Source organism: Mesocricetus auratus, unplaced genomic scaffold, assembly GCF_017639785.1.
Source record: "Mesocricetus auratus isolate SY011 unplaced genomic scaffold, BCM_Maur_2.0 Super-Scaffold_100676, whole genome shotgun sequence".
NCBI lineage: Eukaryota > Metazoa > Chordata > Mammalia > Rodentia > Cricetidae > Mesocricetus > Mesocricetus auratus.
This window is the reverse complement of record NW_024429266.1, coordinates 65623089-65638387: the sequence shown is the minus strand read 5'-3', so window position 1 is coordinate 65638387 and position 15299 is coordinate 65623089. Positions and strand designations below refer to the sequence as shown.

Below are 15299 nucleotides of genomic sequence, written 5' to 3'. Positions count from 1 at the left end.
TGGGTTGTCAATATAACTAGCTCGAAAATTGACCAGAAGACAATCATCTGACCCGTCCTGTGACAGATAGTTTGATCAGATTATTGGATGTGGAAATATCCACCATAAATATGGACAGTACTTCCCTGTGGTGGCTCAAATAAAAGGCCATGAAAGAAGGAGAGCTTTTGCTTTCATTCACTTGTCTTCAGTCTTCCAGCTATGTTCATCTATCCTATTGATGTTGCATCTATTTGCTAAAACTAGAATTAGCAGTTTTAGGCATGAAATGTATAATGAAAATGAGTCTCCAGTAAGTTTTCAGATCTTCAGAGTCTGATTCAGACTACTGAGACATCTACACATATGGACTGAGAAAGTGATGGATTATTGACATGTCCAGTGTGTGACAGCCATTGTTGGCCTTCACCACTATGTCACGTGAGACAATCTTATGATTCCTCTTTCAATATGTACTTATTCAATCAATTCTTTTCCTGTAGAGAACACTGACTAATACACTGAGGACTCTTTGAACATTTAGAAACATATTCTTGTTGGGCAATTGGAAATAGATGTGTTTGTGCATAAGATTTCTTGTCTGAGACTCTATCAAAGAGTAGAATAACTTTAATGATGAAAATGGATCATTAAAAAAACATAAGAAGCTTGAGTGAATGCTACAGTTCTATAAAAATCACATTTCAGAATGTGTTAAATGAAAAATATTAAAAACTCCATTAGATGATATCAGAAAAATTATGTATCATTCTTTAAATGTTGCAAACCCAAATTGCATTAATCGAAATCTTTAAAGAAAAAGTTCTTATTTTTATGTAAAAAGGAACTGAAAATATATGCTACAATAAATAAAAAGCTAAATAATAGGAATGACACGAATGCAATCTATTTTATATTCTCATTAATTTAGTCAGGTGTTATTTTTTAAATGCTGTGGCGATTATATATCAGCACTTTTATACAATTGATAAAACAGTTTTATAACTATTATTAAATTGAAACAAGATTTTCAAACTATGTCCCCTAATTTTGTACATATATGTGCATGTATGTGTGAAGTTGCACCAGTGGTACATATACATGTGTGTGAATTCTGTGCATATTCGTGAAGTATAAAATATTTTCATCTAAATACCAACTTATGACTCCCTATCAAATATATTAATTTGAGTCATCTGGCAGGAATCTTACAGGTAATACTACAGTATTGTTCTTTTCTCAGTGAGGCAAAATTGTAAATGCCCCTAGTGTCAACCAGAAATAAGCAAAATGTTTTCTACTCCAATACAATTTTTCACACTCTGAAAGATGAGCAAAGTCAACATAGCTGCTCTTTGAGGTTGTTCTGGTCATGCAGAAATAATGAATGAAACTGCACACCAGGCTGGCTCCTAGAGAAGATGAAATTCTTTCAAGTCATTTAGAAAAACTCCTGGTCCATTCCATACTAAGGAGCTACTGGCAGCAGATAGTTGCCAGAGAAGAATCATTCTTTTTTGAGAATGTGGCCACTGGTATGTTCCCTGTGTTTCTTCAGGTAATATGTGCAACAGTAACTAGACTTTTTGGTTGTAACACAACAACAACAAAAAATTAAGTTGGGTGAGGGATATATTAAAGGGGACATGGAAAGAATGGGGGGATGGAGGGAAGATGGGAATTATGATGATATTCCATTTAATCCATATATGAACATTAAAAGAATAAAGGAAATTTTTCAAAAAATTTGAAGAGTAACTCTTAACTAAATGTGAAAGACAATTTCCTGAAGGATACCAGCTTTTTAACACAATACTAGATATTGGTTCCTTTCTTAATAAATTAAGGAAACTGAATCCATTTGGAACTTTCTATATTGTAGTATATTGTACATATTTTTCACTCTCCAACTTATTTTTAAAGTCTTCCTTTACTCTCTCTCCATACATACATACATACATACATACATACATACATACATACGTGTGTGTGTGTGTGTGTGTGTGTGTGTGTGTGTGTGTGTGTGTGTTTGTCTACCTCTGTGCTCAGGCCAGAGGCTGATAAGGTTGTCTTCCACAGTTAAGTTCTTCCTTGTCTCTTGAGACAGGATTTCTCCCTGAACACAGTAAGCCATGGTGATTTGCCTGGTTCCACCCCTCAAACATTACATATGTGACTGACCATGCCTGGCTTTTAGTGCCAAGAATACAAAGTCAGGTCCTCTTGCCTGAATGTCAGACGCTTTACCAAAGGGACCATCTTGGGTGTTAAAAGGGTAGCTAAATGGAAGAATATGCAGTTTTAACAACTCAAAAAGACTAAAGAAGTGGTTCATTAGTTAGAAATACTTGTTACTCTTCTAAAGCAACAGTGTTGGGTGGCTCAAAACCAGCCGTAATTCCAGCTCCAGAGAATCAGGCATTCTCTTGAGGCCTCCAAGGGCGAGTACACACACACACACACACACACACACACACACACACACACACACACACACACTCACACACACACACAAACACACAGATGCATACTCAGACACACACATACACATAAATGATAAGATGAATATGAATCTTAAAAATGAAGATTTAATAAAGTTACCTGATTATAATATGTATAAGGTGCAATTTGTTGGACAAAATATTTCCCTAGCACTAATGATCACAAAGTTTACTTAGCAAAAGATAAAGCAACTTCCTAATGACTCATTTTTCAAATAGAAACTGAAAATATTACTTTAAAACCCTACCTGCCTCTTCTACTCAATCAATAGTTTGAGACAGAAAGCCTCAGAACATTTTTGCATATATAAATGTGTATATTTATTTAGAAGTAAATGCAATCACATTATTCACGAGTGTATAATTAACTTGTCCACTTTTCTAACTTAATAATTTTTTTTATCTCAACCATGATTAAAATGAAAGCTACACTTGTGGAGATTGCTTAATAAGGCAAACCCTAAGTAAAGTTGTTGTACTGACATCAAATTTTGTGAATCCAAAGTAAAACTTACTAGATACAACAAACAGGTATATAGACAATAGTAATTTCTCCATTTGTGTTTTTATTAGTATATGTTAATTTTACACAATGGGTTTCATTTTGACATTTTTAGAAACACACATCGTTTATGTGGATCCCATTCACTCCCATATTACTCTCTTGTCCCCTCCCTATCCTGCTGACCAATTTCAATTTCTTTTCCTTGCCAGGTCCCCTTCTTTGGTTTTATACTGTCTAGTGAGTTTGACTAATGTTGCATAGCATCAGAATAGTTACAAGGGTTGCAGGACCTGAGAAATTAAACCAGGTTTGTGAGGGATTTTATGCCACATTTATACTTAAACTTTGTAAAAAAATAAAAAGATACTTTTGGCTACATGCTTAGGAAGATCTCATAATACTTGTAATTTACTTACAATTATTTGTCATTATAAAGCTCTCTCTGTGTGAGGGGGATGTTTATTTTTCTTCCAAGGATGTTTATTTCCTCCTGAATGCTCATTATTGAAAATTAAATTTAAATTGACTCACCAATAATGACATATTTAAATCAGGTATTAATAAACTTTCTGATTTTAAAATAATTTAAGCTTTTGAAATTCTTTTTAGATTTAGAAGGAAAAACATTTCTTTCTTCTTTTCAGAAAGTTCTTAAAGTACAGCATGATCTCTGCATCATTGGAAACACACTAAAACTTATTTTGTATTTTAAAATCTGTACTTCATTTTCTAGTATAGATGCATTTCAATTTATTATTGAGAGTACACTAGGTATATGTGTGGGTGCACATTCTATGGCATGCATGTGCAAGGCCGAAGACATTTTGTGGAGTCTTTCTTCCTTTCCATCTTTAAATGGGTTTCACAGATGGAACACAAGTCACCAGTTCTGCAAGGAAATCCCCTTTACCTTCTGAGCGATATTGCTTGTCCAAACATTCAAAACTTATGTAATGCCTAGAGTGTTTTACTTGTACAAACTAGGATATGTGTATTTAATGAACAAAACCTGTCTAGATTTTTCCCAGTCTCTTGAGATTAGCATGATTTTTATTTATTAAGCTCTATATACCAGTTGGGTGTGAGGACACACACCTTGAATCTCAGCACTCATGAAGCAGAGTCAGCTGTATCCTTGCAAGTTCCAGGACAGCCTGGGTCACATAGCAAGACAGCCAGAGCTATTCAGTGAGACCCTGCCTCAAAACAACAAAAACAAAGTTCTATATCCCATAGCTGGAAATGAAAATCAGCTGACAGAGGACCTGTTTAGCATATGTAAAGCTTGGATTTTATCCCCAGAACTGCATAAACTGAGATGGTGACCTGTGTCCATAATCCTGGCATCTGGTAGAGGAGTACAGGAGGTCATCATCTACTATATAGTGAGCTCAAGGCCACCCAGGCCCTCAAATCACAGCACATACTGTTGCTTAAATTTTATTGACATTGTGATGATATAGCTTGTATATGTGTGTGATGTGTGTTGATGGCATTATATTCTGAAAATATGTGTGAGCTCCATGGGATTGATGGCACTCACTCTAGGTTTTGAATGGCACAATAATTGTGCTGCAGGGTCTGGGAAAATGATTTAGTTGATACAGCTTTTATCACATATGCATGAGGACATGAGTTACAAAACCCAGAGACCATGTACAAGTCTGATTTGGTAGCATGCATCTGTAACCCCCAGCATTCCTAAGGTAGAGACAAGAGAACTTCAGGAAGTTTGTCAGTCAGCTAGCCTAACATAAGCAGAATTTGAAAACAAGAGAGCCTGCCTTAAAGAAGATGAAAGGAAAAAACTTACACTAGACATTGTCTTCTGACCTCCAAAAGTAAGCCGTTGCTCGTGCTCACCTGTGCACACGCCAACAGACACACACACACACACACACACACACACACATTCAAATAAAATAACAAAGTGTTGAACCATCAGTGACAATGAAACTAAACCAAAGAAAGATCCCCTGACCTACCTGGACCAGGAACATAGCTATGTGGTGGAATTCTCCTCGGCCACCTTGTTTGACAGGAACAGTCATGAAGAACTTGCTTCCATCTCTGGAAAACACAGGCTCTTCGTTCTATAACAGAGAAGGACAGGGAAGAAACTCAGAACTTAGATGGGGGTCCTTTCTACTCAGCATCATGCATGGGTTACTGTTTGAATTTTAATTAGTTTGAGAAATAGAAACACTGCTTTAGAAAAAAGCATGCCATTCAGAATTCTAGAAAGTGAATTTAATGTCATGTGTAGTAATATAAGTGGAAAGAATGGGCAAGTTTCATGCACGTGGGATGAAATGATTAAAAATTAGAGTGAAGACCTGTGTCAATGAATACAGACAAGAAATTTTACAACTTGACCCAAGTTTGCACTCGGTAATTTATCTCATAAAGATAAGAGAAAAGGTAAATTAATTATTTAGGCCAGATCATCATTTCTTTTAATCGTGAAAAGTCTTTAAGAAGCATTTATATAAAATCTTTTACTGAGCAACTTTACTACCAGGATTTTCATTTCTGATAGTGCACACAACAACATTTGCTAAAACTATAAAAAGTAAAATGCCACAATTTTGGAAATGACAGAAGATCACTTACTCTACATCCCCTGTCTTTAATGTTCATTTCTCCTCAAATACATGCACAAAATTCCCATTTTCAGCTGTTTTTCATTAAATCACAGTGACATACATGTATACAATTGTTAAATTTTTTAAATTAGTCATATATGCATTTACAGTGTTTCGTGTGGTGCGTGCATGTGTGTGTGTGTGTGTGTGTGTGTGTGTGTGCACCTGCTCAGGAAGAACACACACACACACACACGTACATATATATATATATGTACTAATTTTATACAGAGACATATATGTATATACACACACACAAGGACACACATACACACACACACACACAATACATTAAGAAAGTTGGTCTCTGACAAAGCTTTGCATTCCTTTCTGCCTAATTAAAGAATTATTATATTGTAGTGTGGTTTCCTATGTAATATTTAAACATTTTAAATTTTTAATTATCTTAAATTATATTTTTGTGCTTATGTGGCAGTGTCTGTGGAGACCAGAGTTGTGAGATTCCCCAGGAGCTAGATTTATAGGTGGCCATGAATCACCCAAGTGGGTTCAGGAAACCAAACTCAGGTCCTCTGCTAGAGCAGTGGGTGCTCTAACCCCCGAATCGTTTTTTCCTGCCCCTGTTGTAAGACTTTGAAATGTTCTCTTGGTCCTGCAAATGCCCTCACCTTGCTGTCATAAACTTTAGCTCTCTCCTTTTACTCTCCCTGGGCCTGAGCTTGTGCCTACTTCACCATGGCCTTCATAGTTTTCTTATCTGTGTCTAGCTCTGCTCTCATGTGTCAGCTCTAGTGTCACCTCATTCATAACAATCATCTGATGTCCCCAAAGCTTTTGTCTGCCTAAATTTTCCATTTCTTGAACCACCTAACAGCATTCAGTAATGCACTGAACATCTGTGCATCTGTTTATAGGTGTGTGACTCATGTATGCATGCAGCACTGCTCTGTAACATGTGTAACATAGGGCAAGGAGATTAAATCCTTCAGTGATACATCCCCAACACCTGGGATAGACATTCTTAACAGCAATGTCAAGACAGACCGACAGCTGGGAGGCCAGCATGGGACCGATGCAGACCCACTGAATGTGAGAGTCAGTGAGGAGGCCTGGGCTACCTATGGGGTCCTGAGCAGTGATCAGTGTTTATCCCTCGAATACTAACAGACATCAGACATCGTGTGTCCATAACACAAAGAGTGTTGCTCTCTCTGCCTGGACTCTTAGGGAAGTGCCTGGACCCTACCCTGAGTGAAATGATAGACTCTAGATATCCCCTATGCAGAAGGAATTGGCAATAGGGTGGGAGGATGGGGGGGGGATGGTGGGGGTGTGGGAGGAGGGGAGGGAGAGGGAACTGGGATTTACATGTAAAACAAGCTATTTAAAATTAAAATTAAAAAATATGTAAAAAAAAACTCAAAAAAGTAAAGAAAAGAAAAAAAAAAGATAAGTTCCATCGTTTACTTTGTGAGTATTCATGGGAACATATTATGCTGCATGTAATCAGTGGGAAACTCCAGGTATGTGAGAAAAATCACATAACTTAGCACATAATAAGAACACAAATCACATTACTGGGTTCACCCCATTCTTTCCCTCTCTGCCTTCACATATGTCACATCCTTCACAAGATTGCTTCTGAGAAACACGGCACTAGACCTGTGCTATATCCTGTAAACTTCCATGTGTGTGACACATCTTCAGACCCTTGGAACTTAGGCCAACCATGTCCATTTCCTGCTTTCCTTTCTGCCATCCGGAAAGTGACTGTGCGCGCCTGTTGAAGTCCTACTTGTCATAGAATGGTGTTTCCACGCATTGCCATGCTTGGCTCTTCAATTTCATGAAATTCTAAGCACTCAGTGAGATTCTCATAGTACTGCTGAAGGAAAAAAATAAACTCTGACAGACCACTAAATGCTTTTTTTTCTGAGTGTTTGATAAATGGATATTTTGTTGTTAAGAAATGTCTTCTATTCAGCATTCATAAAGTTGAATTTAATAGAGTCATGCCTGCTAAAATATTTGGAATTTTCATAGCTCTAAAATATGATAGACAAATACATGTGAAGGAGAATAATTCAATAGATATCAATATTCACAAGGTTCTTAATTTCTTTTGGTTTTATTTTTATTGAATTTTTTTTTTTGTTTTTCCAGACAGGGTTTCTCTGTGGCTTTGGAGACTGTCCTGGAACTAGCTATTGTAGACTAACCTGGTCTTGAACTCACAGAGATCCACCTGCCTCTGCCTCCTGAGTACTGGCCTTAAAGGCATGTGCCATAACCGCCCAGCCAATTTAATTGAATGGAATCATGTTATTGGATATAAATTCAAATTTTTATTTCCATTTTATTTTGATTTATTTTTCATAGCAACAGGGATACATATACAACACATAATAAAATATTTCTCTCCATGTGTATAGTTGTCTATATCTCTGCCTAGAATATATTTAAGCAAGTAAGAACATGTTTCTATCAACAGTCTCTCTATATTCTCTTTTCCAGTCAGGAAATACGGACGACAGTGTTCTTGAGCTGAATACAGAGGTGGGCATATATTTCAATGGATACAACAGAGAATTTCTCTTCTGTTGTTTTATCTTTTTTTTTTTGGTTTTTACGAGACAGGGTTTCTCTGTATTGTTTTGGAGGCTGTCAGTCGTCCAGCCTGGCCTCGAACTCACAGAGATCTGCCTGCCTCTGCCTCCTGAGTGCTGGGATTAAAGGAGTGTGCCACCACCGCCTGGCCTGTTGTTTTATCTTAGTAGACAGAAAGATTTTATTACACAAAAATTACATGTGACTTTAAAATAATTTTATTGGGAGATTTGATCTCATTAGCATAGGAGGTGGAGGTGATTTTAATAGGTGATTTATGACGAAGTTTAAAAACTAGATGGACCAGAAACTTTTTGAAACAAATTTGTTCCTAATGAAGGAGGCATGTGAATATCCTCTAATATTGGAGAGTAATGATAATGGGATGAAGAAAAATATTTTTAGGATGGTATGTTATATAACTGGCATGGGTATTAATTTTAACTACTATGGACCATCCAAGAGTGTTGACTGTGCTGTAAATTTCAGAAAGACCATGAAGTTGTTTCAATTGTGGGAATGGAAAGGGAAATTGAGGTTTACAGTGATATCCAAGACTATATATATTTCAGAGCAGTCATTCAGTGAACCCATAGGTGAAGAGATTTGCAGGAGAATGAAAAATGAGTGTGTGTCAATTTAGAAGGGACTGTGATAGCATTGTCAGAACCTGGACAATATCAGTGAACTGATGGAAGCAAACACTTAAAGTGCAATGATTAATTGGATACACGGGTAAAGGTAAAAACAGTTATAGGAAGACATTTTCAACAACTAGATGGGCAATTACTAATAAAAAGTAAGAACTAGATGGAAGAAAAATGTGTTCTCTGTGGAAAAGAGGGGTTCATGGTTGCTTATAGATTAGGAAATATGAACCCTGAACTTGGTGCTTTGGAACTCACTGAAATACCTGATGCTAAAACTTGGAATGGGAATAAACCTACCACAAGACCCAGCAACTCCACTCTTAGGCATATATCCAAAAGATGCCCATTCATACAACAAAGATGTCTGTTCCACTATGTTCATAGCAGCTTTATTTGTAATTGCCAGAACGTGGAAGCAACCTAGATGTCCCTCACCCGAAGAGTGGATAGAGAAAATGTGGTACATCTACACAATGGAGTACTATTCAGCAGAAAAAAATAATGGAAGCATGAGATTCGCAGGCAAATGGATGACACTAGAAGAAACCATCCTGAGTGAGGTAACCCAGTCACAAAAAGAGAAACATGGCATGTACTCTCTCATATATGGATTTTAGACATAGATCTGGGGAGTGCCAGCCTACAATCCTATGGCCAGAGAGTCTGGTAAACAGAAACTTTATTTAGTGGCTGATCGAAGAAGAGGCAGACTCCCTTGGTTAAGTACTGAGCTGAACTCAAGAAAGCCAGTAACAGAGAGGGAGGACTGATGATCAAAGGGATTAAGACTGGGCTGGTTTAACCCCCAGAAACAGCTGACCAGACAAAGGTTAACTCTTGAATCCCAGGCATTAGCCTGGGAAGCCAGCATGGGACTGATCAAGACCCCTGAATCTGGGTGTCAGTGAAGAGGCCTAGGGAATCTATTGAGCCTTGGGCAGCAGATCAGTACCCATCCCAAGTATACACACGGACTTTGGACTCCAATAGAACAATGTGAGGTGCACTCTCACCCAGAACTCTTGGGAAAGGGTCTAGGCCCTGCCCTATATGAAATGACACACTATGGACACCCCCATGGAGGGCCTCACCCTCCCTGGAGAAATGAGGGGATAGCGGGGGGGGGGGAGGGGAGGGCACGGGAGGAAGGGAGGGAATGGGAGAGGGACCTGGAACTGACTTGTGAAGCAACCTTGATTCTTATCTAAATTTAAACTGGAAAATAAAATTAAAAAATAAGTAAATAAATAAATAAAATAAAAATAAGTACTTCTTTAAATAAAACATGCCTTACTAATTAGAATATAAAAAAACTTGGAAACTTCAATATTTAGATTAAAATTAAAATGAACGATATATATGCCACTTGAAATAATATACAATAACAATGTGGAAAGGGAAACAAACCCACCCTACCCCAAACCAGCATAACAACCTCACATTGCCCTTAATGAAAACCAGTGAGGAGTTACTTATGAAAATAAATCAGTCATACTGGCTTAACTATTTGTGTTTCCTTCTAAATTTCTAAGGTGAGACTGTGAAATGTGATATATAGTATACATTAAATATGTGTATATATAACTTTATTTTTTGTAAGCAGTTGTGGAGCCCAGGCTTTGTTTCAATGTGCTATATAGCCCAAGTTTGCTTTGACCTAGAGCCTCCCCCCTCAGTTTCTGAAATACATAGGGTACCCTATCTGGAATTATACATAATGGAAAAGAATCACTGTTTAAAAACATCAACCAAAGGCTTAAAGCCTCATTACTGGAAAACTTGCCTCTGTCTTTTCCATTTTTATAGTGCATGCATGTGTGCAGTATATTTGTGTATGTGTGCGCGTGTGCGCGCGCACGTGTGTGTGTGTGTGTGTGTGTGTGTGGCTGTGGCATGTATACATTCACTTATTTTCAGGAGCACAGGTACTGTGGGTAAATGCTGCTGTTTTCATGTGCATGTCAAGGGCTGAGGTTGATGTTAGGAAACATCCTCAGGTACCCTTGGACACTTGTCATTGTAGAAGTCTCTCAATCAGGTCCAATTCACAGTCTTAGGACTAATTTCATTAACCAGCTTGCTCGGGGGATCCCCTCTCTCTGCTTTCCTTATATGTAGACCACCTTACCCACGTGGCATTTACATGGATTCTGGGAATCCTTGCAATGGGAACTCTTCTCCTCCATCTACATAGACACTTGAGATAATATTTTAGAGAAAGTTATATAACAAACATGCATAGAAAATGTTCATAATGGTCAATAAGTGACACAGGCCACCTATACTGTACCTGTTTAGAGATCCAGGTGTCAGATGTCATCTCATATTTCTGAAACAGAGCAATTAACTCATGAAGCATCTAGGGCCAACATAAACATCCATTCATGTAAACTTTTATACACATTTATCTTCAGACATTTCCCCTCTCTTCCACTAGAGAAACAACTTCAGAGATTCATCCCATAAGGAATATTGATTTGAACTGGATGAAAAGTAGAGACACATCATTTTGGTGATGTCAACTCCCAAGAGCACATCATCTGAGTAGTAGAGGTTCAAGGTCACTCTCTGGTTCTGTTTTATTGCCTCCTTCAAAATTCTGTGAGGCACCAGACCTTGTTTTTCTCACCTGTAGATATCATCTGGAAACAAAATTAAGTTTCCAGCAGAGCTGGGCAAACAGCCAGCAATAAAATTCAAACTGGAATTTTTTTATTTAATTCACTTTTAGTCATAACCTTTTCCCCTCATTAGTAGTCATTCAGTGTTAGAGACAAAATATCAAACCTAGGACATGACAGATTTGATTTTCCTTTGAAATAACTTGCAAAGGGTCACAGCCAGGATCATTGTAACAGCTAAATTTGACCAATTAATCTCAAGTAGATAAAATATTTTAGAAATAATGCTTTTTCTATCATGACATGAAGCTCATGTTTGTTGAAAGACACAAAGACATATTTTAAAAGGTGGTAAAATTAAGAAAACTAAAGGCACTGTACATGGTTCTTCCCTACAGGAGGAAGTAATCACTTCAACTTGTTCATACTATTTTCATATTTTTTCTTTTGGTTTTTTTGAGACAAGGTTTCTCCATATTGCTTTGTAGCCTGTCCTGAAACTCACTCAGTAGACCAGTCTGGCCTCAAACTCACAGAGATCTGCCTGCCTCTGCCTCCCGCGTGCTGCGATTAAAGGCGGGCACCACCAACGCCCGGCTTCTATTTTCATTTTCTTATGTCACTGTTCTTTCTAAATATAGATTGTTATACACTTTATAACTGATCCTTTTCTCTTAAAAGATTCATTATCAATCATGTGTATATATGTTTTATCTGTGTGTGGGACTATGCACACGAGTACAGCCCCTTAGGGTCTAGAAGGAAGCATCAGATCCTTGGAACTGATCGCACAAGCAGTTGTGAGTCTCCTAACATTGGTGCTGGGAACTGAACTCTGCTCCTCTGAAAGAGCAGTAAGCACTCTTCACCACTCAACCAGAATTGCAGCCACAACCACTTTCTATTTTCAAGCATATTTTTTCACTGCATATGGTTTCATGTACACATCAGAAAATATCTAAAGAAACCTTTTTCTTAATTCAATGTGCATTGAAGCAGCAGCCATTCTTTCTGCCCAGAAAGATATAAAATACTGATGACAACTGCTTATCAGTGTCATCCGATCTTTCTTAGGGCTTGAATTAGACCTAAACTCTCATTGCTGTAGTTCATCATATTTTAAATTTACAGAAAATAAAACCTTAAAAACCAGACACAGCATAATAAGGTTTCAAATAAACACACTGACAAATGTAATGGTATGTATCATTTTGACTTATCCTTGTGGTTATGTAGTACAAATATTTAGAGTGTCCTTGCATAGAAGAGGTAACAGGCTTCTCTGGTTAATCTGGCTTTGCCTCCCACAGGCTGGGCAAGCAATGCTACTGAAGGACACCAACATCTCGATCCAGGACAAGTTTGAAATGACTAGGGAGTCTGTTGAGTAACAATCCATGAATAACAGTTTCTCAAATACATTGAAATACTGTTCAATCTAAAATATAAACAGTTGGAAAATAATGGCCGGGATGATGTTAGACTGATCCAAATGTAACATAAAAAGCATCACTGACATCCAATAAGTGATGACACCTTCAATTATCCAATTCCCACACTTAAATTATTTTATGAAAAATTGCTCCCTCTGTAATTTCTCTTTTGGAAGTATATTTAAGAAGTGCTTCTAGAATGTACATGTGAAGTGAAATTTACAAACCTGGAGTGCTTAACTTGAGGAGTTTTGACGATTTTAAATATTTATGTATTGTCAGCATAAGGAGCCCTAGGTTCTCCTGTTTCTACAGGATCCTGTGGGGGGGGGTTAAAAACATTATTTTCATTTTCCCCTGTAGATTTGTTTGTTTGGCTGTAGAAAGTCATATAATTAAAGCGTGTATCATTTGGTGTGAGGCTTCTTTCATGAAAGTTTTGAGAATTTTCTTATGTTGTTTTATTTTTTAAATTGTACCAGCATTCTTATACAGAAACTTTTGTTTGTGAAGATCTCTCTACCCCCTGTTTCTTTGTCTCTCTCTCTCTCTCTCTCTCTCTCTCTCTCTCTCTCTCTCATTCTTGTGTATGACTTTAGGTGTGCGTATGTCGTGGTACATGCTTGGAACGGGCAATGCCAGGCATTAGTCCTTGATTTCCATCTTGTTTGAGACAAGGCCTCTTGTTTGCTTCTGTACATGTCAAGCTACCTGGCTTGTAAGCTTCCAGGTATTCTCCAGTCTCTGTCTCCCATAATTCCACAGGAGAAATGGTATCACAGATGTCCATTAATGAATCCAGTCTTAAGTCGCTTATAGGGATCTGAATTCAGGTCCTCATGTGGGCATAGCAAGCACTTTACCCACAGAGTCATCACTGCAACCCATGTGACTGTTCCTTTAATTATAAAAAATAGATAAATATGACTCTTTTTTTTTGCTAATCCATTCCCTGTTAATGGACTATATCCTACCTGCCATCTTTTAGGTACAGTGAATAAAATTTGGTTGATGTTTTATTTCCCATTCAAGTCCTTTTGTAAATGTATGATTTTATTTTGTGTAAATTGGTAATAATGGAATGACCAAGCATGTATACATATAGATATACTGTACTAAAATATAGTATTATATATATCATGCTTACATTTTTGTTTAATTTCAGTTGATCTTCAAAATATAATTTAATGGAATTGGACACTTTTCAAGTCAACTAGCAAAGAATACAAATCTTAATATTTTCTACCTTTAACCACAAATTCTGTCTTTGGTTTGCCGTTTCAATTTAGTCATTCTCCTGGTATGTACTATTATCTTGTTAAGATTTTAGTCTACATTTCTGTAATACCTAATGAGGTCAAAAATATTTCAAGCATTCATTATCTTCCTCATAACTGTCTATTCATGTATTTTGTTGTTTCGGATGATTTTTTTGTTGTTGCCATTTTTATACTGGTATATTGGATTTACTGTGGTACTTTTTATATTTGTATGACATGCATTTCACAAAACAGTTTTATTATAGGTTGTTTTGTTGGGCATTTACATAATAGTTCATGGTTAGTGTCTGACTTTAATGACATTCCATGTATATCTTTTTTCTATGATTGGTTATTATTTGGCTTATTCAGTATAGTAGAATTATATTTTTTTCAACTGCTATGATTAAATTCCTGACAACAAGGAATTTGTCTCAAGAAATGGTTCATTTCAGATTATAGTCTGAGCGATATAATTCATTGTGTCTGGCAAGGCATGAGAGCAGGAGCAGGCACAGTCTGGCCAGGTTGCATCCACACTCAGGACTAAGAGAATAAACAGGAAATGGAGTTGCCTAGCAACCTTCTACCTCCTAGACATTTCACAACCTTCAAACAGTGCCTCCAACTGGAGACAAAGTCTTCAGACAGGTGAGGCTAGGGTGAATATTTAATATTTAAATTACAAGCTAAGTTAGAGTCCATATTTTCCTCTGGAAGATTGGCATTAGCTGACATTGGATTTAGAGCCATAGTTGCTCTCAAATTGAAGTTAGTACATTATTATGAAATAGCTGCAAACAGTTCCTTCCCAATTGGTTGAAGATTGTTTCATTTCCCATATAGGGTAGCTATCAACAGATACCATAAATGAAGGTCCATTTTGCGCAAATCAGGCAATTCAATTGATAGCTTGCCATTCTGTGCTCCTCGCCTCCCATCAGGAAGAGTCCATAGATTTCTAGTTATTTTTGCAGTCAGGTTGTACAAATGCACCTAACTTTCTTCTTCTGTAGGATTGTCTTGAATTAGTTCCATCTATTTATTTCACAATAAATTATTTTACATATTTATACTTAGCATGTGAATAAGAAAGGTGGAGTGTGTGTGTGTGTGTGTGTGTGTGTGTGTGTGTGTG

At 37.1% G+C, this 15299-nt stretch overlaps 1 protein-coding gene across 2 annotated transcripts in view; it reads right to left on the bottom strand.

Annotated features, from left to right (window-relative positions):
- Dpp10 (dipeptidyl peptidase like 10) overlaps positions 1–15299 on the bottom strand; it is a 1552828-nt gene that overhangs the window by 69509 nt on the left and 1468020 nt on the right. For both annotated transcript variants that reach the window (XM_005079885.4, XM_005079884.4), the window contains exons 12-13: positions 11139–11177; positions 4971–5078 (exon numbers count right to left, since the gene is read on the bottom strand). In XM_005079885.4, coding sequence (XP_005079942.1) covers positions 4971–5078; positions 11139–11177 — 147 coding nt within the window. The remainder of the gene's footprint in view (positions 1–4970; positions 5079–11138; positions 11178–15299) is intronic.